This window comes from Limanda limanda, chromosome 12 (genome assembly GCF_963576545.1).
Source record: "Limanda limanda chromosome 12, fLimLim1.1, whole genome shotgun sequence".
Taxonomy (NCBI): Eukaryota; Metazoa; Chordata; class Actinopteri; order Pleuronectiformes; family Pleuronectidae; genus Limanda; species Limanda limanda.
In genome coordinates this window covers 19,501,881-19,526,062 of record NC_083647.1, presented here as the reverse complement: position 1 = coordinate 19,526,062, position 24,182 = coordinate 19,501,881, and the positions used below count along the sequence as shown (strand labels likewise).

General features: G+C 48.6%; 1 protein-coding gene across 1 annotated transcript in view; it reads left to right on the top strand.

Annotated features, from left to right (window-relative positions):
- Nucleotides 1-24,182, top strand: part of meis2a (Meis homeobox 2a) — an 86,476-nt gene that overhangs the window by 60,263 nt on the left and 2,031 nt on the right. Inside the window, exons 10-11 of the mRNA XM_061082630.1 lie at nt 18,661-18,719; nt 20,384-20,473. Of these exons, the coding sequence (XP_060938613.1) occupies nt 18,661-18,719; nt 20,384-20,473 (149 nt within the window). The remainder of the gene's footprint in view (nt 1-18,660; nt 18,720-20,383; nt 20,474-24,182) is intronic.

The window sequence follows — 24,182 nt, the reverse complement described above, 5'->3', positions numbered from 1 at the left end:
GCGGCTAAGTCAGTGGCGGTTTCCACGCACATGTTATTCAGTGGGGGATATTTAAGGGAGAAAAGGCGAGAGATCAGAGCCCTGTAGCCCCCCCCCCATCCATCCAGAATCATACCTAGCACCGACACTGGTGCCCCCACAAAAGGCAAAACTGCCTTTCCACCCCCTCCCCAGTTTTTTTGCACAAGCAATATGGTGGATTAAGGTTTCGGTGGCCTGGCCAGCCGGGCCTTTGTAGATGGCTTAGCACATAACTGGGGGTGGTGGATTAAATAAAATGATCACAGAAGCAAAGAAATGATACAGGAATTACTTTATCAAAATACTAGCCCAGGTTTTATCTCCAGCTTAATTTTGTTCAGTACATTCTCAGGGTGATGTTCAGATTAATTGAACTGACAGCTTCCTTTCAGAATCCAGGGGAAGGTATTTGCACGGATTTCAGGTCTTACACAAACTTAATTATATGGAACCCCATTTTATCATTCTAATTCCATGTAGCGGGGGGGTTCTATTTACAAATGACAAGTCTGTGCCTTTTATTCACAGCTTTCCTTAATATATTTATCAAAGCGGGTTCATTTACAAAGTGCTCTATCTGCCGGGTACAGGCGGGCCGACATTAACGAAGCTTTTAGGTTTATCAGACGCGCAGCCTGACAAGCCACCCGAGGGTCAATTGATTTTTTTTTGGTTCCGCGATTCATTTTTTTCTCTCCTCATTTTTCCTGGATCACAATGAGAAACATGCCTGGAGAATTAGCCTGGTTTGTCGGCCCTTATCTATCAGCCACCCCCCCGCCCGCCCGCCCGCCCGCCCGCCCGCCACCCTTCGTCTCCCCCCACCTCCATCCTGACATACACTCTCACTCACTCTCTCTCTCTCCCTTTCTCCCCTTTACTCTCTCACCCCCTTTCACTTTATTCCCTTCCAGCCAAAGGGAAGTCAAGCTACTTAAATTGGCCACAGGAACCGCTGTTATCAGACTTTAATGCACCCTACAGTGTGGATAGCATTTCAATTACACCAGTAACCAAAGATTAGCCCCCGCTTGCCTGTTTCATGCCTCGTGCCACCGTCTCGGGACGCCACGCCACCTTACCTACAGGAGCAGAAAATTGAGTTGCCTTGCCTGTGTCATGGTGATTAATGCAGAAATAGTCGGCTAACCTGGGAGGAGAGAGAGAGAGGGAGAGAGGGAGCGAGCGAGAAATAGACAGAGACGTAGACACAGACAGAGATAGATATAGGAAGAGAGTCCGTGCCTTCCCAGAGGCCGTGAAATCCAAACCCTGCCACTGAAATGCCTCAGATCCATTTAGAAAGAGGTCTGAAAGAGTCTCGCACCGGGAGCAACGTCCTCGTGAACCCCTGGTCTTCACACACACACACACACACACACACACACACACACACACACACACACACACACACACACACACATGCACGTGCACATACAGTAGGTGGACACGGAGCCGCTGTATTAACGTTACTCCAGCTGTGTTTACAAAAGCACACCAGGAATCGATTTGCACAAATAAAGTCATTAGAGAGACTCAGACGGTCTCTCTCTGGTGCAGTCTGGGTGTTGTCACGATGCCGGGAGGATGCTGCCGTCCCATTGGCTTATTTCAAAGTGAGGTGCCGATGAGGAACAGAGAGGAGGAGGCCGAAGTTACAATTACACGTCTCTTTGATTCGCTCTTTGGTTTCTGCTCCCTGAGACGCTCTCCGGCCAGGTTATGACAGAACTCAGCCGAAAAAAAAGCTCGTCAAATTCCTGGCTGGCCCCCTTTGCATTGTTCTGTGGTTCTCTTTGATGCATGGCTGCTGCCACGTTACCGGCCGGAGAGAGAGGGACAGAAAAAGAGAGAGAGATAGAGAGGGAGGGAGAGACAGAGGCAGAGGAGGGGATGAGCCGCCGTCTTCGGTTTCCAGAGCTCTCCCTCGGGGGGAAAGGATGTGCTGAATCAGGGCTTTGTCCGCCGGCACAATCGCGGCCCGGCGAGGGCACAAGGGCGCTCTGTGTGATGGTCAATAGACAGTGCATCTCGCCCGCTTCCCCCCCCCCCCTCCTGCCCCATCGCGACTCCCCCCCAAACCAATCGCCCCAACCGGCGACTCCCTTCACCTGCAGCTCACCTGTACACACACACACACACAAGACATAAAAACCCGTGGCCACTGTAGAGTTTAAAGCCCTTTTGTCTCATTCCAACAGGAGACACTCTGTCTGCTGCGATATCTGTATCATTAGCGAGCGGCCTCACCTGTTTGTAGCCCACACCCCATTAGCCGCCTGATGTTAATAAGGTACAAAGGAAAAGGTTAAAGTCCACCACGGCACCGGGCTGGCGTTGAGCGGAGGAAGAGAAGGACTTGATGATCCTGTTAATAGTGGGCTACTGTGTGTGTGTGTGTGCACGCCATGCACATTAATACTAATGGCACACACTCTCTCTCTCGGTCGGGACGGAGATGTTGTGTGTGTACAGTGTGTCCGGACACCATTAGTTGACCATTAGGTAGCATGTTTGCTCTGCTCACATTTGAGACAGCCGGCGTCATGTGAAGCAGATTTGGGGGGAGTGGTCCGACGCAGTAATTGCATTTGTTTAAGATTGCGAGGGCGAGGTGAGGGCCGTGTCACGCTCGGCACCCTGGGATATCGGAGTAGGTGAAACGGCGCAGACCCGAGGTGTCTGTGCACGAGGAGAGCCTTTACAGTATCTAGCCGTTTATATTCCTCTGTATCAGCAGCTCCTGGTGTCCTGCTATCAGTCTGGGCTAAATGGGGCCTGACCGAATCGTTCCATGTCTCAGCGTCGGGCCCAGCACGACGTGGCCTCACTCACCGCCAGAAACACACACACTCACACACCAGCACATCCTGCTGTTATTTACCACAGCAGCACATACACACATATATAACCGATGCACGCAGGGTTATTACACGCGCCTGAGAGATGACACCGATGACAGATGACTGAGAGAAACAGCGTCTAAAAAAAGGAAGGAAATCGTCCCCTCATTATTCCCTCATCTCGCAGGCAGCCAGTTGGTCATTTCCATGGCAGAGAGAGAGAGAGAGAGAGAGAGAGAGAGAGCGAGGCCGAGCGAACATGTCAGTTCTTGGCATCTCTGATGACTGACTGCTGTGCCACTGGAGCACTAATAACAATAAAGAGGGCACTAAGCCACGCTCTATTTTTACTTCTCTGCGTCCTCCCTGCAGCCCAGGGGGCAATACATGCACATACACACACACACACACACACACACACACACACACACACACACACACACATGCAGGAGAGAGGCTCTAATTAGCGGCAGAAAGGAATACAATGAGTGAGTTATTAAGACACAAGGGCGGATCGCAGGCAACCTTTGCCCCCTGTCAGATCACAGGTCACATGATAAGGGAAGGATATCCGCCAGACGACGGCGCCGAGCGGCCTGTGCCCACGGACGAGATGAAAAAGGCTCAATCTCTCCAGCCGTGCAGGGGCAGGGCACGGCGCACTGATTGTGTTGGTTTTATCTCTCTTTTGAGAATCCCTCCCGACGGAAGGACAAACTCCACTAATAATAGAGAGTCGCACTGTGCGTTTATGTTTACATTGGGGTTTGGGATATTTAATCCTATTATGTAGAGACTAGAGGCTCATAAGAAGATCGTAAGATGTCCAGAGCATTAAAATTAGAGTATATATGAGAACTAGCATCCACGTGCCCTAAATACAGTTCTGTGTAGAGTGAATACTGATGTTTGGGGAAGAAAATACATAAATCTGAGCTGCCAGGACACAAAGAACAGATGTTGCAATAGAAAAACTATTATTATTCATCACTTATTACACTCACATGACTTTTTTCAACTTCCATATTCTCCTCTTACATTTCATCCTGCTGTCAAACGGCTAAACTGAGTCAAACTATCAAACATATTCTCTCCCCCTTCACATTCATTTGCTCTTTTCTCCCGTGTCACTCCGGCATGTATCCCTCAGACCTCTCAGAGTTTTAATGGGATCTTAATATCAGGCTCAGATGTGAATTATTATTATTATTATTATTAACAATGAAGCACATTTGTTTGTCTGAGAGTAAAAAAACAACCTAAAACCCAAACTGGCTCCTCCACTTAGCAAAGCGTTTTCCAGACCTCTCTCTCGGTCCAGGGAGACACTCAGAAACACTGGCTTTTATGAATTTTTATGATTTTTTTTTATGATCCTCTGGTTTGGCGGGCGAACCCATTATGAAATGCAAAATAATAACTAATATTTTCCAAATGTAACATAAAGCTACGAAACCGGCCAAGCAGACCCTTTTTTTCCCACATTCTTTATAAGTATTAAAGTCCTATGAATCTCACATAGAGGCTATTGAGGTCCTCCCCCCCCTCTCCTCTAGATCACTGCCTATTGCTCCTTTACTTCCCCCTCTCTTCCTCTGGTGGGCTTGTTGACTGAAGTTGCTGGTTATCTGTCTAACTTTGACCCAGATGGAAATGTCGAGCCTTTTTTTGGCTGCAACCAGGGACTCCCGGCTGTGGCCATCTTATGCCCCTGGCTTTCTAAATATACAGCTGGAGTGTGGAGAGGTTGCGGCTGTGTGTGTGTGTGTGTGTGTCTGTGTGTAACACGCGCGAGTGTATATGTGCGTCTGACGGAGAGAGAGAGAGAGACTACGAGGGCGCTGCCAACACAGGCATCATGATCCCTCTCATTTAGGGACCGCTAATTGGCAGTTAATTAGCCGAATTGACTCTGTTGTCAGATCCCAAGTGCCAGCCCCCCCCCACCAACACCCCCTGCCCGCTAGGTTCATTTGATCTGGCTGCTTTCTCGATGCCGTAATAATAATCCAATTTTATCTCTTTTGGAGGGAGAAGCATATTTGGAAGGGGAGAAAAACATATTTCCATTATTGGCAGAGGGAAAGACGCCCTGTTGTAGCAGGTTTCATTTTGTTTTTTCATTTTGTTCGGCAGTTGTTACGGATCCAAATTCCTGTTCGCGGTGCAATGGAGACCCGCGCTGTACTCACAGGAGAGGCCATGGGAGCCTTAAACAGCTGATGCTAATGTGCGCCACAGTGTTTATGTATGCACTCACACTGTATGTGCTGTGTGTGAATACCCGGGCCGGGTGGAAACCGCTCAGCGGGCCCACTCCCACTTTATCGGGCACTTGGGGCACATTGGGTCATAGCGTGGCACGGACACCCACCGTGGCCATTCAGCCGCCGAGTGCCCACCTCTGTGTGGGGCTGTGAGTTATGAAAAACAGGTGGTGCTTTTCATTAAACTGGCACTGGCCGGGCGATCGTGCACAAAAATGAATTCTCTTTTCTTTTTCTTTTTTATTCGCCTTGTTTTCCGATTACAAGCGCGAGACTCTCTCCAAGGCTGTGGAGTTCTCCCAGCGAAGAAGACGGCATGCGAGGAGAACGAAGCCAGACGAGGGCGAGATAGAGAGGCAGAGAGAGAGAGCTGAAAGAGGCATTACAGGGAGAACGCATTAGAGAGCGATGGAGAGAGAGAGAGAGAGATGGGAGGAGGGAGGTCTTTGTACTTCTCTGCTCCTTTTGGCTCTTTTATTCCTCAACGGCTTGGGTTTTATTGGCGGGTCGTTTAATAACAAGGGCTCCGCGTTTGAAATGAAGTCGAGCCTGCGTTTGCGTGGGCGAGCCTCCCCTTTTTTTTTTTATTTTAAGATGGTAATTTCTGTACGCCGGGTGAGAACCGGTGAGAGACACAGAGAGGGGTGGGGGGGGACTCGGAGGGTGAGAACGTGCGAGAGAGAGGGGAGAATTCAAGGGGAATAGAAAGGGAGGAAAAGTAGGTTAATTTATTTCATTTTGCAGGGAGAGAGAAAGAACTTAAAAAGAAAAAGAAGAAGGTCGGTGATAGTGAGAGAAGAAGAAGAAGTGTAGGATGCTGTTTTTCACGAACACGCAGCTTAATGCACGCGGGCAGCCGCAGTAAGCCTGCCAGAATCTCTCCCTGTGCCTGAGGCCATCTGTGAGCAGAATAGCAATTTTATTACTTTGTCATTAAACCAATTTCACAGCAGTATTGTTTGTTAATGAGCAGCCGCAAACGAGCCGAGGTGTCACGTCCTAGAACAGCAGCGAGATTTGTGACCTCGCTTCTCCTCCGTCTCATTCTCCCAACCTGTACCTCATTCTTATTCCTCTGCTCTTTTCCGCCTCAGCCTTCTTTCTTATCATCCTTACTGTCATCCTCTCTCTCTCTCTTTCTCTCTCTCCCTGCTCATCCCACCCCAGTTACAGGGGTCCCTGGCCCATAAAAAGGGGGAAACTGCAGAAAGATAAAAATGCAAAGTCTATACAGTCAAGTCTGTGTTTATGAGCTTCCATTTGCCTTTAGAGCTCATTGGGACGAAAGGGTTTTCTCCGTGGGCTTTCAGGGCGTGCAGCTGGAAAGCCTGGGATATTGGCCCCTTTGCTATTTAGCTCTACAGCCTGACATGGGGGGTGCCAAGGGCCAGCGCCAGCACAGGGACCAGGCGTCTGAATAGGTGCATGAGTGCTGTGGACTGTGCGCCCCTGGATGATGAGGTCATGCATTTTTTTTTAGTGATTTTTCAAAGTTGTTCAAAGCGGAGAGAGGTTTGATCTGGGCCTCTCGGTTTCTCCAGCGCATTTGATCCATGTGTTTAAATAAAAAATGTCTCACTGACGTTCTTGTAGTTGTTTGGAACGGCCAGGTTTTTTTTTTATTTACAGAGAACGCCAACTGCTCCAGCTGCTACGGGTCTGTGTGTCTCTCTGGTGACGCACTCTGTTTGTGTTGTTACTCCTGAGGTCAGTCGGGACAGATTCTTGGTCTTTTTTTGCGGCTTATGACTGAGAGAGAAGGAGGGAGAGAGAGGGAGAGAGAGAGAGAGATTTAAACGGAGGCCCCAGAGGATCAGACAACCTGACAGAGCAGATTTGGAATAATTAGTTTTTATCTGCGGAGGGAGATAGCCACAGGGAGCTGCTCCGTGTGCTGATGTGTTTTGGACGGCTGGATGTTGTGAATGTGTTTGGAAGGACGGGTGAGAGAGAGAGTGTGTGTGTGTGTGTGTGTGTTTGGGGTGGGGGGGTTAAAGGGATAAAGGTGACCAGGTGTAACAGAATGGCCTCGAGGGTGTGTGTGTGTGTGTGTGTGTGTGTGTGTGTGTGTGTGTGTGTGTGTGTGTGTTGGAGCAAGAGAGGACAGGAGCTCCTTCTTTCGCTGAGCTCTTTAAACTCTGTGAACCTCCACAAGGTATTTTCTCTCTGTCCAGACATGCTCTCGTTCTCCCGCTCTTCTTTCTTTCTCTCGCTCTCTTGTTTTTCTTTACCTTCCCTCTTTCACACTTTGCATTCCCCTCTCTATGCCCGTCTGCGTGGATCCACGGTAACGCGGCGTGTAAATAAGCGCGCTGTTCCATCTTTGCTTTGTGCGATGTCACATTCAGAGGAACACCCCCCCCTTCTCTCTCTCCCTCCCTCCCTCTCTCTCCCTCTCTTTAAGACACAATGAAAGTGACTGTTTCTGGCTGTGACTGGGAGAGAGTTGTAATCACATCCGCGACAATGCCCCAATGTATTATCCTTACCTGTTGTGTGTGTGTGTGTGTGTGTATTTGCTGAAGCTGTGATTCATGGCCCGGTGTCCTCTGTGGCTTTGAGGTGCAGGCCAATAAGCCCATCATGGAAGACCCTATAAATCAATATAGCCCTTTGTTTGTTTAAGCCATGCTCTGCCCCAGTTCAGTGCTGGTATGGATGAGATATCAGTCGACTCGTTGCCAAGCAGGAAATAAAAAGAGAGGGAGGGCGGCAAAAAGAAACCTAAAAAAATTTAATAAATTGGAACGTTGCCCCAAAATCTTGCAAATATTACAAACCCGCTAATTTGCAATTTGGGAGAGGTGAGAAATGAGATGCACACACACGCATGCACACGCACTTTGATGAAGTTATCAGAGGAAGCTGAAGGAATTAGTCGCCATTAGCCAAACGCTATTACATGCATAACAAGATGCAGAGATACAGGGAGAAAGGAAGGAGGAGAACAATGAGGAGTATATTACCCTAATCTAGGGTTTCTCTTCCAGGCCTTATGAATATTTATTCCTCCCATTACCCGATGATGATGTTTCAATTGGGAGTGTGTGTGAGCATGTGCAGTAGAGGAGGGAGGGCGGTGGGAATGTCTTGTTCCCTGGTGGGGGTGCAGGGTGTCTGCCTGTAGCCCCCCGAAGACATATCTGCTCTATCATCCTCTTGTTATACTGTAAGGGAGACTTTTCTTCAGCTTCCTCCAAAGGTACAGTCAGAGGTGAAGGGGAAAAACAGCTAATATCTGCCATTTGGTAAAAAGTTTGTCTCCGAATTGAAGCCAGATATTATTTTTCTCAACTCGTGTCTGTTTTTTTTGTCATGATCTTCTTAATCCTCTAACCTGGGAAAATTGAGGCATATTTGACAATGGGGTCATGAGTATTTTGGGGGTAAGTGGGAGACTCTTGGTAGGAAGAACCATACATAGACTAGATACATAGTCTCATCTGCGTTGCCGGCCAACGGAGCCGGACGTCACCACATGTTATTTGTTATAAAAGTCAGAGATGTAGATATGACACTGCTTACTTATGAATAATAATGTTATTTTCTAAAAAATTTAATAATTTATGCAGTGTCATAACTACATCTCTGACGTTTATAACAAACCAGTTTCAAAATCGGTTGAAATTTGAGCAAGTTATGGTTATTTGCCACTACCAACACAATGTTATGGGTGAGCAAGCAACCTCTGGCACGATGGCCGCCATGTGGTGACGTCCGGCCCCTGTCGAACGAGACATCTAGTCTTTATATATATCTATGGGAAGAACCACTTGATTCCAGGGACCATTCTGTGCAGTGTTGGCTGAATTGAAGTTGGCTTTTAGTGAGACGTAGAGATTTGTTTTACTCGTCTCAGGCTGTCACTTTTGAAGGAGGCGAGTCAAAGCTGAGCCCAGTCAGCAGGGGGGGGGGGGCGGGCTGATCTGAGAGGGGCGCAGGGCTCGCTTCAGGCCACCGGGCACATCACAGTCCCTGTGGTCGGCTCCTCCGTGTCACTGCAGCTCCTGCCAGCAGCTCCCCTCCACAAACAACAGCTATTTATACCACGGGCCGGCTGCTGGGCTGGTTTCACCCTAAACTCTTCCTCTGACCGTAGCCCGAGCATTCCTGTTTGTTTGCCTGCGTGCTCACCCTTATGTATGTCAAAGCAATTACGTGCAATTGAAACTGGGATTAATTATTCAACGGGGGGGAGAGGCGGGTTTGCGAGCTCGCAGCGTTTGACCGGCGACTCTCGTGGTCACCGGAACCCGACGCGCTCACTCAGACACATCACGGAAAACGTGTTTGGTGGAAAACACTCGCTCACACGCCAGAGACACAATGGTGGGAAGATGATGACATCCCAGTGGGGCGGAGAATCCCTTTCACAACTGACACACACTGAAAGACACACAGACACACACACACACACACACAAAGTCTCTCACTCCTCAATCGTCTGGCTCCTCAAGTGCCGCGGCAGCTAAACTCCGGCATTAGAGAATCCAGACAGTCTATCCACCTGGTTTAGGTGTCACTTTTTAATTGCTGTGCATTTTCACTGCCCTACATTCACGGTTACTAGTACAGCAGAGAGAGAGGAGGAGGAGGAGGAGGAGGAGGAGGAGGAGGAGGAGGAGGAGGAGGAGGAGGGGGTAAAAAGAGTAAGTGGTAAGAGCAGAGAGAGCATGTGCGTGTGTGTGTATATATTTTGGGGGGTAGGGTGGTGAAATGGGGGCACATATCCTCCTCCACCTCCCATCGGATCTACTTTTTTGACTTCTGCCTGTAATGCATTTGAGATTAAGTATCATAAGTTCACGTCTGCGAGTGTGTGTGTGTGTGTACATGCACAGCGCTGGCGTGCTCAGAAGTGTACCCAAGCATGGCTGTGTGTGTTGCATAAGGATGTAACTGCTGAAGCCCCTCTTGATAGGCCCCCTCTTCTTCTCTTTGAGCTGAACCCATTATAGTCGTATAAAGGAGGCAGAAGAGAGACGTTTGATATGAAGCAAAGGAACCAGATTGGCCTTATTTCCTGCCTGGCTGCCGCATCGCAGACACTTGTGTTGCCTAGACGATGCAGGCAATTGACACTCAATTTTGTTTGAAATATCACGCCTCTATCATGTCATTATCAGCTTCCCCTGGTAATCCACAAAGCCGCCCTGTTTGATATCCGACAATAAGGGGGAGTCACAGAGTCGCGGAATCTCTCACTCGATTACCAGGCAGGGAGGGGAAAGAGGGGTTGAGAATGAAAGGGAGCAGAAGACGACGGAGCAAGAGACAAAGAGAGGGTGAAAGAAATCGAGATGGGAAGATAGTGTGGAGGAGAGACAAGAAGGGGCTAAAAAAAGTCACACGTTTGTCTGATAGCGGAGAGAAGGGGCTGGAGACGGATTATACCTGCGCTCCCTGCAGAGACGCACAAAGGAGCCCAACAGGCATGGCATTGTGGGAAAAAGGGAAATCTGGGCAATAGGGGTGGCACCCATCACAACTGAGAAAATGGGGCGATCTCGTGAGCACACCATGTCCTCTCAGGAGGGCCGGGGAAGTGATATTGCCGGAATCGTAGCTTTCTTCCATTCCCTCTCTCCTCCGTGTGTTGTTGGAGTATCTGTGTGTTGCCAGTCTGCCAGTGTGTCTCTCTCCTTCAGCTCGCTGGCCCTGCATGAAAGCAGAAGGGCCTCACCCACCCGAAAGGTGGGAAGCTGGCTCGTGAGGAGCGAGTGTTCCCTTCCGGCGCTGACGACCTCTGTCACGCATCCTGCGGATGGAACCTTTTGACTGAGGCTAATATTGACATGTGCTGGATGTTCTCAGAGTCGCTCTTCAAAGCAGCGGAGAACACAGCCGCTAGTCCCTCAGCTCCTGGGCAGGCAGAGATTACCTTTCGTGCTCCTGCGCCCCATTAATAAAGTGTTATCTTGAGGGAGGTGGTGCAAGAGAGATGTGGATCCACTCTTTCCCGTTTGAGTGGTGAAATTCAAAAACAACAGTGTGAGTAAAGCATTCCAGGGGCGAGGATGCCCGCCTCTGAGGAAAGAGGAGGTTAATGAAGGGAACTATTAAGGGACTGTCTGGGATAAAGAGAAAGAAGAGATGATTCCACCCTCCCTGTAACATCGGAAAACAGGTAGAGCTGGGGCAGGTTAGCCGTACTGGGTTGCTACAATAAGGTCTCTTTCATACAGGTGTGTTGACGCCTGGGGCAGGCTTGGCCTCGGTCCATTCCATTCACCTGGGCTGATTTGAACAATAACTATCATATCTCTCATAAGGAGAAGGGAGGGTGAAGCGTTAAGGAGGAGATGTCTGAAACCCCCCCACTGCCGTTGTCAGAGCTTGTTGATGTTGCACGGAGGCAAAAATGGGCAATTTTTTCTCCTTCTTTCTTATAATACCCCCACAACCCCCTCCACATTTCCAATCTCCACTCTTCTCTCCGTCCTGCTCCTGCGCTGGAGTCAGTGTGTTTGTGCCGTAGGACAGAGTGTGGAGAGGAGACAGAGGAACAAAGTGCTGCTGTGTGGAGCAGCAGCTGCTCTCTGACGGATCAAAGGGGGAAACAAACGTGGTCTTCCTGGCCCAACGCGGCTCTGGAGGTGTTTGACGGACAGTCAGCAGCTGGGGCCGCACCGCCCGCCATGCAGGGGTCAGGCTGCTGGACTGCACCGCCCAGGGGTGACATGCCCTCCCTGGACAAGGGGGTAGAGGGGAGAAGGTGTGAGATGGGTTAGGGTAAATAGAGGGAGAGAATGTCTATTTTTGTTTCTTTTGTTGTTGTCCTTGCTGAGAGTTACTTCTGAGTTCATTAGTATATATTTGTATCCCTTGACTCGTTGACATGGAGAAATATGACATCTAGAATTACATTCCAGTGCACCTCACAAAAACATATCACTGGGTAATGGGACATTTCAAATAAAAACATACAATTTCTATAAATACGACAGCTCAGAAATCCTCTTCTTCATACGTGACACCACAGACACTATTTATCACCAACAACAACAAATTCTTAAACACGTAGCTGCCATGGTTGTTGTTTTTTTTGATGAACACATGAAAGTGGCCGCATCACTGTGGGACGGACATTTCAAATTTAACATCACTTCTTGACAAATGGACTAAAACCTTTGTTACACAACCACAATCTACAGTTTTAATGTCTAGAAATGTCACAGTGGTTTGTAAAAGGCAAAAAACAGCAGAGTGGTTCTCTGTGGTTTGTAATAAACACTAAACTTGAAGTGTTCAGTCGGGAGATATTCATCACAATGCACGGCCAGTAGGTGAAGCCTGATTTGAAAGGTGAAAGCATCAATTGCATTGCATTGCTCTCCACGCTGCAGCAATCTGCCTCTTTCTGGTGCTGACAGAGAATTAGACGGAGGAGAAGCGAGACAGACAGAGAGTGAGCATGCCGCAGTGCTATTGATTTATTTTAATTAGCTGCTCGTTAAATCGTGTCAGTTGGCAACACAAATATATAATTCTTTGTCTGATTTTCCCACTCGAGTCTTAATGACTCGCGCTCCCCGGGTTTTCAGACAGCAACGACTTGTGCAGCTCGACTCGCACAGCAACGCAAATGTTACTCACATGCGGCTGATGGAAGGGTGGTGGTGGAGGGGAGGGTGGGGAGGGTGGTGGAGGGGGGGGTGCCACAAAAGGCCAATGAGTGGAGTAATAAAAAGGGAAAGAAAAACAGGTCAGTGAAAGTCCATGGAGGAGAGGTGAAACAGTGCCCCTTTGAGAGGGAGACAAAAGAGTGTGGAAGGGGGGGTGTGGGGGGGTAATATGGAGGCACCGTGGATGAGAGAACGAGGGAGAGAGAGAGAGACAGAGGTAAAACTATGTAAACACAGTGGCTGTTCTAAACGTGGGCCCTCTCCGACGTTACCAAAAAATAAAAAAAGAACGATCCTGCCTCGCTCCGTTTCACATCTGCACCAAATCAAACACATGGGGGGGGGTGAGGTAATGTTCGCCCGGCTTACGTCTGTTGACTCCTGTTTTAACTTAAAGAAAAGGAAGGAGGGACAGAAAAAAGGGGAAACTCTGCCTCCGATAAGACGAGTCGGAAGAAGCTTCCTCCTCTTCGTCCTTTCTCTCTTTCTCTCCGTCCTGGACGAGCAACGCCCGTCAGAAAGTCTCTTTGTGGGAGTTGATGATAAATTAGATCAGATTAGATTAGATTCAACTTTATTATCATTGCACAGTACAAGTACTTATACAACGAAATGCAGTTTAGCATCTAACCAGAAGTGCAAAAAAGGCAGTAAAAAGTGCAGAGTAATGTGCATATTAAAGTGAAAATGTAAATAAATAGATCTGTACAGTAAGAAATATATATGGAATATTACAGTATTAACAGGAATTGTAAGATATAAGGACGATGAATACACTATGAGCAGGATAAAAATATAAATATATATACATATGAATACACTTTAGGCGGGATATACAGTAAAAAAAGCACACAGTCAGTGCAAATGTACAAACGCACCGATACACCAGCTTCAGTCTGGTGACTCGGCGTTCTGCAGAGACATCCATCGGGCCTGTTCGGACCATGTGATTCAATCAGTGTTGTTGACACTACAGTAGATCAGCGCTGGAGGTTCAGGAGCCCCAGACTGCCCCAGTGTCTGCCTGGACCATAATGAGTGTTTGCTTATACTAAACACACCCTCATCACGGGGTCAATTTGCATCCACTTCCTGGTCAGAGGGCACTCCATGTTTTGTACCCTCCTCTGTCCGTTCTTTCCCTTTTTTGGGGGCAGAGAGGATCAAACTGAAGCCTTCCTCCTTTGATACCAGCGAGTTGCGACTCGACCGCTGGGGGTTCAGAATCTTTATTCCTGTCTGAGGCGGAAGTATGGAAGCAATGAGCTCTAATAGGAACCAGAGGACGCTCGGTCGTGTTTGCGAGCAGCGGTCGGGGATTGAGTTCAGCACGTTCTCGTTTCAGATTGCGTTGCATGTAATCTTCCGGGAATCGGACGAAACAGAAATGTTCAACCTCACCCCGGCGCCACCCCCTGGTCCCTGGCATACGAGCCATGACACTGGGCATGTGCAGGTTAGCCATGAAGGCAATAAACTGACAACCATTCCTGTGTCACGATATCAAAGCCCGCCTCCCGTCTCTCTTCGCCTGCTCCACATGTCGGAGCAGTGGGCCGCTGGTTTCCCGGAGAACATGGTTAGTATTTAGTGAGTTAGTTGGAAGACATGATTAGTGTTTCTCTCCGGTTCTGGGTCGGTTTCTCTCTTTCATTGCAAACTCAACCAACGGGTGACCCCACTCGTGATTGGCTGCGTTCCCTCCGATCGCTCTACAGCAATTGGCCAGCCGAGCAATGAGGCTCTACTCTCTCTTTCTCTCTCTCTCTCTCTCTCTCTCTCTCTCTCTCTCTTGGCCGTGCTCCAGGGTAGGGTGGTTTGGCATGACAATCTTTTTCTCAGGGAAGGAATGCTGACGACGGGAGTGAGTTACCAGGTGTGGCTGCGAGTCAGTTAACCAGAAACAAGTCCTTTATGACAGATTGAGATGAGGAAGCCAGAAAGAAAAAAGGAAAAAAAAAACGAATAAATACAAGCCCTGAGTCATAGTGAGTGGTTTTGCGGTGATTGTATCTTCAACTCTGAGTAACCCTTCCAGAGAATTTGTCATCATCATCTCAAGCTCTTTGTGTTTATGACGACAATGCAGTTGGCATGTCTCGTTAAAGGGAGGTTTCGTAAAGCAAAACAAATAGTGGCACAGGTTTGAGTTTAAAATCCACTTTACTGCAGAGAGTCTTAAAATCTGTGGCTGCGTCGTACTGTTGGACGGACAGAAGACATTTTCAGACAGCTCCACTTCCTCATGGGTCCGAGAACATGAATTCCTCATCTTACTTTTCATGACTCATGACGCTGTAACTAAGCAAACTACTGGCTGCTTCCTGTTTACACTGGAACGCACATGCCTAGGGTACTTCAGGTCATGTGACGCACCTTTTCAGGCAAGTTAATATGGATGGAGATTAAAACTGATTTTCTTTTAGTTCTTAGACAAAAATATGATAGTATGGATGTAGCCTCCGTCTCTAAGATCCTCAGCTGGGTAAAACATAACATGGTGTGCTAGGAAGGGTATTTAGCACTCTCCAAAGCCCCCCCATCCTGTGTATGAGCAGATATTAGTGAACCAGGGATGACATGTCAGTCCGGCCCACCGGAGACCCTGTGTCAGGCTCCATCAGACATATCCTGTTATTTTTGCTTTGTGACACCTTCAACACAAGCAGCACCAGTCAACTCACCACAAACTCTTTCAGTCAAGATGCTAATTGCATCTGCGTGTAAACGTCTGTCCTCACGTGTTGCTCATGCCAACTCAGGGCCTGTCAGCAGGATGTGCTGCTGGATGCCAATCCGCAATAACGTGTGAAGAATACGCCGACATGTACTCGCACATATTGATTGACACGTGCATAATTGTTCACATGCACACTCCCCAGCATGCTTAGCCGTGCAATTACAGTGTTTTTTTGCAGACTTATTGGCTAAAGCAGTAACCAGTCGCCCACATTAAACAGCGGTGGATCGACTCCTCCCACCGTGGAGCTTTCTGCCGGGGTAACGCACACACATTCTGAGCTGTATCCCAAGGAATGACCTCCACATGACCCCCCTAACCTTGCCTTTAATTATTTGTTTGAAGACAGCGAGGAGTTCCCATGCTGAGAGGTGCTCTGTGTACTTTGTGTGTGCGTGTGTGTGTGTGTGTGTGTGAGTTGGTGGTTCTGCGCTCTTACGTTCAGCAGAGGCAGGCCGTAATAAGCTCGACCACCAGATGTAGATAATAAAACATGGGCTTTTTGGGGTTGGAGGTTTTTCAGCGAGTGTCCCCTGTGAGCCTCCTGTGTTCTGGTGAGCCTGCGGACACACACTGCCGGTGGTTGTGGTCGTGTCCGTGGTGTCGATGTGTAGATTTACTGCGCGCACGTATGTTTTAGTGAGTGGTTGGGAATTGGGAGTCCCTGTGGTCAACCTCCGCGTGTCTCTCTCAGGACCTGGGGGTCTTCAGATCCGTCCATCTGTCCGTCCATCCCGGTGGACTGGCGTTGTTGTTCTAAGCACACGCCATTAGCAGCTCACGGGTCGAGGGAAAACACTGTTATCAGGCCCGACTCTGATAATCTCAATTGGCTTTACTCAGACTGATAAAAGGTGCTCTGAGGCCACCACCAGAGGGGCCCACGGTCACCCCCCCGCTCCCTCCAGTGCGCCGCATTGCCTCCCGGTTACTGAGGCAACTTGTTTAGCGTACAAAAACAGAACCTGTGTGTATATGTGTGTGTGTGTGTGTGTGTAATCTGGTGTTCCTCAGCCAAAAGGGGAGTGTTGACAAGAAACAGGTCCATCTCGTAACTTGTTGGGAAAATATTTGAATATCCAAGTTTTAGAGAATCACCATTTCAATAAGAGTACATTTTTTTCTCTTTACTTTATGTCAAACATTGCCTGTAAGAAGCAGGGGAAAAATCAAGAGGAAGAACGTTTTTTTAAAGGAACATTTAGAGGGGGGGAGAGAAATCTGAAAAACGGCACTTTGATCATTCAGCTGTGCGTAAGAGCATTACCTCTGCAGTCACTGGAAACCATGAGGGCAAATTTAGCACCTGGGAAGAATATTCCAAACATTACGTGTTTATGGTTCAGTCCCAGAATAGGTAAGAATGCACATGGTTGTGATTTTGAGCCCCTCGGTGCGTCGAGGAAAGGCCGAGAGCAGGACATATATTTTGGCAGCTCGAGCACTGAACATAAAGAGGGAGTGTGATACCAGGAATGTCTCGGTGTTTACTTGCTCAGCTGGTTTTGATGCTGGTCGCCTCTGTCTCTCTTAAGCACCACAGGTATTTCAAAGAATCAAAGAATACCCAGTTCCCTTTTGGTTCAATCAGAAATACTTTCACAGTCAATAAAACGTAATCCTTATCGTCCCTTAAATCCCAGAATCCTCCGTCGCAATCATATCATTTCAAATCCCAACCTCCCATCCGCTCACCTCTTCCTCTTTCCCTCTGTCTCCCTCTGGTATGGATGTGTTTCATCTCTTTCTCTCGGGGGCCCGCGGCACCCCTGCGTGGCTGCACTCTGGATGCCCCCTGGCAAATGAGCACCATGTCTCTCTTTTCTTTTTTTTTTCTTCTCCCTCAAACGTGCATTTTGTACGTTTAACCATGTCACTTTGAGCCGGGCAGATTACAGGCGTTTAAGTTCATTGGAGAAAGTAAGGGCAGGTATCAGGGCTTCATGGGGGATTAGGAGCCCAAATTGGTTCCAGCTCTCCCTTCCTCCTAATGACCAGTTCTTTAGCCGTGCTGATGGTGCCGTGGCTCGTACCTTAGAGAGGGCGGTGGGGCCTTTTTTTCTCTCTCTCTTTCTCTCTCTTCTGCTTTTTTGGAACCAGCAAAGACTCCATGCTGGACAGCTCCAGCGTGATTTGAAACCCCTCTTTAATATCAACCACATGGTGGTACCTGTAGTACAAGCTCCATGTTTTTAGCATGTGAAAAAGGGGTAGAAGGGGAAGTAAGAGCGAAACGTGGAGAGTTTTCCGGACCCCAGTGTCCAGCTTGGGTTTGACTCGGCCCCAAAACATCCCATTCCAAAATCAAAAAGGTTGCCCCTGGCTGGCAGTCACCTCCAAATGACCTCTGGCTCCATGCTGGAAAAGCCGCAGGAGCACGGCCGGCTGGGGAGGCTTTGTGGAGCTGCACTTATTCGCTGCTGTGGCGGTGATAAAACTTCAGACAGCCTAATTGATGGGCTCGCTGACATAACAATACCTTGTGAAAGCACGGAGTGGCCCATGCCTGGTCCTCATTTCTAGACAGCTGGAAAGGGGAGCAGAGCCCCCTACAATGCAGCCAGAGTGGGGGTCCCACAGAGGGGAATGGTGGAGGCTGGGGGGTGGAGTGATGGGGGAGTCATGAAAGGAACCATTTGTATCCTCGGACGTTGCTAACGTAAAGCGTACTTCTAAATTCCAATGGGTGATAAAGCCGCAGAAACAACATCGGCGTGGAGAAGGAGCCGGAGAGGAGATACTGTACAGCGCCTCTAAAGGACGGAGGGAGAGAGGGAGGAGCCACCGTGAGGGTTCTTCTGTGCCCGAGCTGCACTTAATACTTGAGGAATGTCTCCCCGGTGCCCATAGCAACCAAACGTAATCAAAAGCTTTATTAAAAGAGGGGGGAATAGATCATAAGGAACATTAAAAGTATCCCTTGCTGGGTTCCCAAGTCAGCGCACAATTGCCCTTTTGTTTGTTGCTGTTTTGTGGCGAGCGCCTCTCTCTCTCTCCCAAGGACGCGCCGGCTAATGTTGCCATTAAGTCATGCAAAACTGTTTTGTCTTTGTGGTGGCTCGTGATGAATCTGTCCGAGTGTGAATGCCGCGTGATTTAACGTTTGTTTTTCTCTCCTCTCTCCTTTTTCTCTCTCTCTCTCTCTCTTTCTTTCTCTCTGCCAGGTTCATCAATGCCAGGAGAAGAATAGTACAGCCTATGATTGACCAGTCAAATCGAGCAGGTAAAAAAACAAGCCAGTAGAGATCCGCCCCCCCCTCCTCCTGTCTCTCCTCAGCATGAAGACGTCTTATTTCAAACCCTGGCATGCTCATCATGTCTGGAGCCCAGATTGTGTATCAAAGGGCTCCTCTACATTTTTTGAACCCCCCTCTTCTCCCTCCTCCGACTCTTCCTCCCTTCATCCCCCTTTTTTCCATTTTCTCAATGAGATGTGTTTTTCGGCGGTGGCGTGGGCCGTTCACTGATTGACTCTAATTGGAGATTTCCCAGTCTAACTGGAGAGAGAGAGGAATATTAGCACTCTATCTGTGAATTGCTAATTGGACACAAGAGGAGTAGCAGGAATGCTAGCAGCAATTTACGAGTTATCTTTTTTTTTTTTGCACCGTTTTGTTTTGGGTTGCGCTCGCTTGTTTTTAATTTCATCCCCTGAAGATTCTCATTCGTACTGAATTCAGAACATTTAAAATTCAAGTCGTAGGAGCAGGAGAGGTTTTGATTTGGATTTAAAGCCGATGGAGGAGAGAGATTTCAGTGGAAAGCTTCATATCATTAATGAAGGACACATTTATTTGATATCTATTGTGTTCGGATTACAAACCCAAAAAAGCCCAAAGTGAGAAGTAAACATTCCTGTCTGTGATCCCGCGGAAAGATCCAGTCGCCCTAAGCTTCATTGACTGTGGCATTACCGCAAAGAAGCAGAGTAATTTGTCTCAGGCAGGGAAAAGCTGTTTTTGTTGATTAGCAAATTCCCGTCTTAAACCAGATCTGCTGCTCACACCGGGGTGGAGATCGCTGAGCCACGATTAAAAAAGATGCGAGTGCAGTGGGCGTCTCTTTCCGAAGGCGCTGCACTTTTTGTGTGTGCAACATTTGACGGGCTGCCGCCAATATGTGCCAGTCAACAATCTCCACGGAAACAGCATGACTAAACGCCACCCACTCCACCCCCACCCACCCCCTTTTAATCTTTTTACGAATCACAGATTATCCGAGATAATTCTGTTATAGCGCCAGAATACAGCGTTTTTCTAGTGTCTCCGAAGAGCATTAGTTCATTAGGAGCTGATTAGAAACAAAACAAGATACAAGTATGAAAATGGATTGCTGCTTTATCTTATATATCGTGACAGATCAAGAGATAAATCCTTGGTAGGTTTGGATTTTGCAGCCGTAGGATTATCTACGTGTGTTTAGATCTTATGTTGTGATATTTACGCCGTGATTCAACAACCGACTCGGTGAATTTCCTGGCTCGGCAGAAATTCTTCTCACCCTGTCAAACTGCATGCTCCCTTCTCTCCTCCAGAGAACAATGTGTCTCCTGTGAGTGTGGTTTTGAATGACACTGGCTGCGAGAGTGTGTGTGTGTCTGTGTGTGTGTGTTTGTGAGTGTGTGTGTGTGCGCTTGCATGCATGCACGTGGACCAACTGTATGCGTGTTTGCATGCCACACGTCAGTCACTGCCGGTCCACAAACATGAGCACAATGTCTTACAGTATGTTTGGGCTGGAGCTGGGACAATTGCTGATTGTCTGGTGTGTTTTCTCTTCTTCTTCTCCCTCCCTCCCCTCCCTCCCTCCCTCCTTCCCTTCCCCCTCACCCTCCCTTTTTCATGTCCACGTTGTGACTACAATCAGGTTTTCTTCTTGATCCTTCAGTGAGCCAAGGAGCAGCGTACAGTCCCGAGGGCCAGCCAATGGGCAGCTTCGTGCTGGACGGTCAGCAGCACATGGGGATCCGACCAGCCGGTAAGTCCGGAGCGCCTCACCTCGCCGTCTCCACTTCCTGTTTTCCGTGCCCGCTCCACCAGACATCCATGATGATCTGTGCTGGTCCTTCCTGACTGCAGCGTGAGGTGTACTCACCTCAGCGTGGCGTAGGACCCCAAGTCAGCCAAAACCTAACACTACCACGTGCTACACAACCACAATAACCAGGCTGTCTGCTGCCTGTCTTGCTTGTTTTCTTTCTTTTTTCTTTCTAATCTAACACATGTGGAAAAAAAACCTGAAAAAGGGTTTTTGCGGGATTCTACGCAAATTAAAAAAAAAAACACAACTCCCTCTTCCTCACACTCTCATCCTTTCCCATCTAACGCTAACCCGACCTCATCCTCTCTGTTTCGTGGTTCTCCTCTGACTTCTCTGCGATTCAAACTCCCGCTGACCCTTTTGTTTCTGGTGTTTTCTCTCTTCTTTCTAGGGCCTATGAGTGGAATGGGGATGAATATGGGCATGGATGGGCAATGGCACTACATGTAACCTCCATCTTGTAAAGCAAAACGCAAAGAAAAAGGGGGAAGTAAGTACTGGGCTCTTTTCCTTACTTTTGGGGGCTGTGGGTTTTTTATTAATTTTTCTTCCACCCACACAACTCCCTTTCACTTCATCAGCACTACAGTGACTCTTACCATAAATCTGCAGCAGGCTGTGAGCCACTACTCCCCGGCATCAACAATTATGAGCTAGCATGCAAGGCTGTTTTAGCAAGATGCTTTAAGAGGGGGAGAGATGGGTGGGTGGGGGGGAGACTTCAGTTGCCATGGATGAATTGAAGACTTGGGAAAAAGACTTGTGGCGCCAGACCACAGGAACGACAACAACAGAAGACGGAGAGGAAGAAACAACCCGGCGTGGCATCGCCAGAAATTTATTTATCACAACAACAGCGCCATCACTCTCCCCATCGTGGACAGCGAATGCAAATGTTGGACATTTAGGGAAAAAATAACATCTCCTGGGGAAAGGGGGCTGACGGGGGGGAAATTAAGCAGGCTCCAGTGAAGCGATAAAGAAGGAGAAGTGAAACTGTCCTCCGAGTGACATAAATCTGTCTGGGCGAAGGATTGATGCCCAAATTATCTTATATGCAAAGACGGGAACACTGCAGTACATTACGGGCCTGAGCCAGATATACGGGCCGGGGGTGACACGGCCGATCCTTCACTGGGGGGTTTGGGTTGAGCTGTGTAAAGGGAGGAATGGGGGTGGAGGGTGTGTGGGGGGGGTACTGTGTGTTTTGATTATTTTTTACTGGAGGGAGACGATTTAAGGGGGGGCGGGGGGCCGGAGACGAGCCTGACCCGAGACTCGCAAGACAAGAGCAGTCGAGACATGGAGATGAATTTATAAGGTTGTAGACACAAGCATGGCTGCGTCTAAAAGGAAGTGGAAACTCTCTCACACATACAGATCCCTCAGTGTTACTGTCTCTCTCTCACACACACACACACACTCTATCACTCACACACACACACACACACTCTGACACTCGGCTAAATGGCGGCAGTCTGATTAAGCCGGCCATTCCGCCCGCCGCTGGTGCCACAGTGCTGACATTTGAAAAATCAAGACGTATCACATCCCGAAGGCGGCCGGGCAGAAGAGATTTTATTTAACACCTAAACTCCCTTTGCCCAATGAGGCACAATATAATAACACTTACCTTGATTAAAAGAACCCTTTATATGTAAATGGAGACTGGATTTTTTCCGAAGGGTCACGGCGGCAATTCTGCTCGACAGAGATCATTTCACCCCTCTGGTCCTCGCTCGCTCTTCCTCGTTGTCTCTCACTCCATTTCTCTCGTCCTCCTCCTGTCGTTGCTAATGGCAGCAGGGATAGAGAGAGAGAGGGTGGTGGTGGTGGGTGGGGGGGAAGAGAAATCAGGAAGCAATGTTCCCTAAAACAGCCACACCGAGACAACATTTGCTCAGGTTGGCTAATTCTTAATATGGGGGCTATATAATTTTTTTGAGACTATTTAATTACGTAACATACTTTATGCTTCATGACCAATTACATTAATAGCTCAATACAGAGGAATATTATCCTCTCTTGATTTGATTACACAGCCACACAATATGGTGTATTTGGTACTTAATTATGGCCAATGACTGAGCAGGAGCAACGTGCCAGAACCGGAGTGCACAGCCGAGTCAGGGAGGCAGAGATGGAGAGATGGAGGGAGAGAGGGAGAGAGAGAGAGAGGCCCAGTCTGTCCTCACTTATTGTCTTCAGATGGTTTTACCACTCTTGTTAATAAAGAAGTGGGGGGGTGTACGTGTGGGGCGGGGGGGTGTCTCAGATCTACTTAACGGAATGACTGCAGCTTACAAGACTGGAGATTAGCAGCTTACAGTGTCAAAAACATCTGCTGGGCCTTTTAACAGGAGCTGCTCCAGGTTATATGTGGAGGCGAGGGCACCACCCATCATACCCCCCCCCGACACCACCCCCCCCTGCATGATTTATTTGTTTTATGACCCCGGTAGTGGGGTTTTAAGAGACCCGCTCTGACAAACACGTGCATTTCAAATGAACAGACAAAGGGAGTATTCGAAAAAAAATGACACAGCTTTCCACCGATGAGACCGGCCATCAATCTGCTGTCTCCTCCGTTCCTTTCTGCCCTCCTCCTCCTCCTCTTCCTCTCCTCCCCTCCCTCACCGGGGCCCTCCTGCGTAATTTCTTAATTGCAGTGTACTAAGGTGGAGGAATGCAGAGAGTGAGCATGCCTAGTGACCTTGCGGCGACCTCTCCCCTCCTATTACAGCTTCTAATCCCCCAGGGGTTCACATTACAAAGCAGGCCGAACCCAGACCCAATCCCAGACCCCCGGCCCCCTGGCTCCAGCCGGGGACCCCCTGCTCTCACTTGGGTCTCCCCAAGGGTCCAGGCCTCTGGACCAGCTATGTTCCCATACTCCAGTCCCAGGCTCCAGGAACAACAACCCCCCCCTCTATCCCCACACATTTTCTTTTTCTTCCTGATTACCACAAACAGCCGTGTGAAGAGTCACACAGTGGCACCGCTGAGGCAGCTCTGTGTCCCGGGTCCTGTCACAGTGTGAGAGATGCCAGCATGCTGGGGCCCATGCACATGTGAAGTGGAGTCCATCTGAAGGGACATCAACATACCCCACCTCCCTGTTTCTCTTTAATCTTATGTCTCTCGCTGTTGTTTCCTGCTCTTGTCTCTACGAAGCTCCAAAACCCACACACCACCCATCAAGAGCAGGACTCGTGTTTTGCCCGAGATGCTTTTCATTCCGGGGTGGAACCAGGCTCTTAACGCTCTTTCACTGTCTTTGGTTAAACAGCAAACCGAGCCCTAAATTATTCAATAACTTCTGCAGGAAAACTCCAAATCAAATATGTTCACAGAGGCGCGTCCCCAAGAGAGAGTGCCGGCTCAGTTTGTCACCAGAGTCAGCTGGGGAATTAACCGTTCCATTTGTAAAAGTATTAGCGCTTCGCCGCCACATCAATACGGCTGCTTGCTTTTCCTCACTTCCTCCAGGACCTCCAGTGTCTGTGGATGACTGAGGATCGTTTCCCAACCTGAGACCTGACCACAACGCTATTGGGCCTTGTAAACCACTCACCATAGCCCAAAATAGCCCGGTGCAATAATGTCTCCCTTTACTCGGGCGCTGCAGTCACAGACCCAGTGTCAT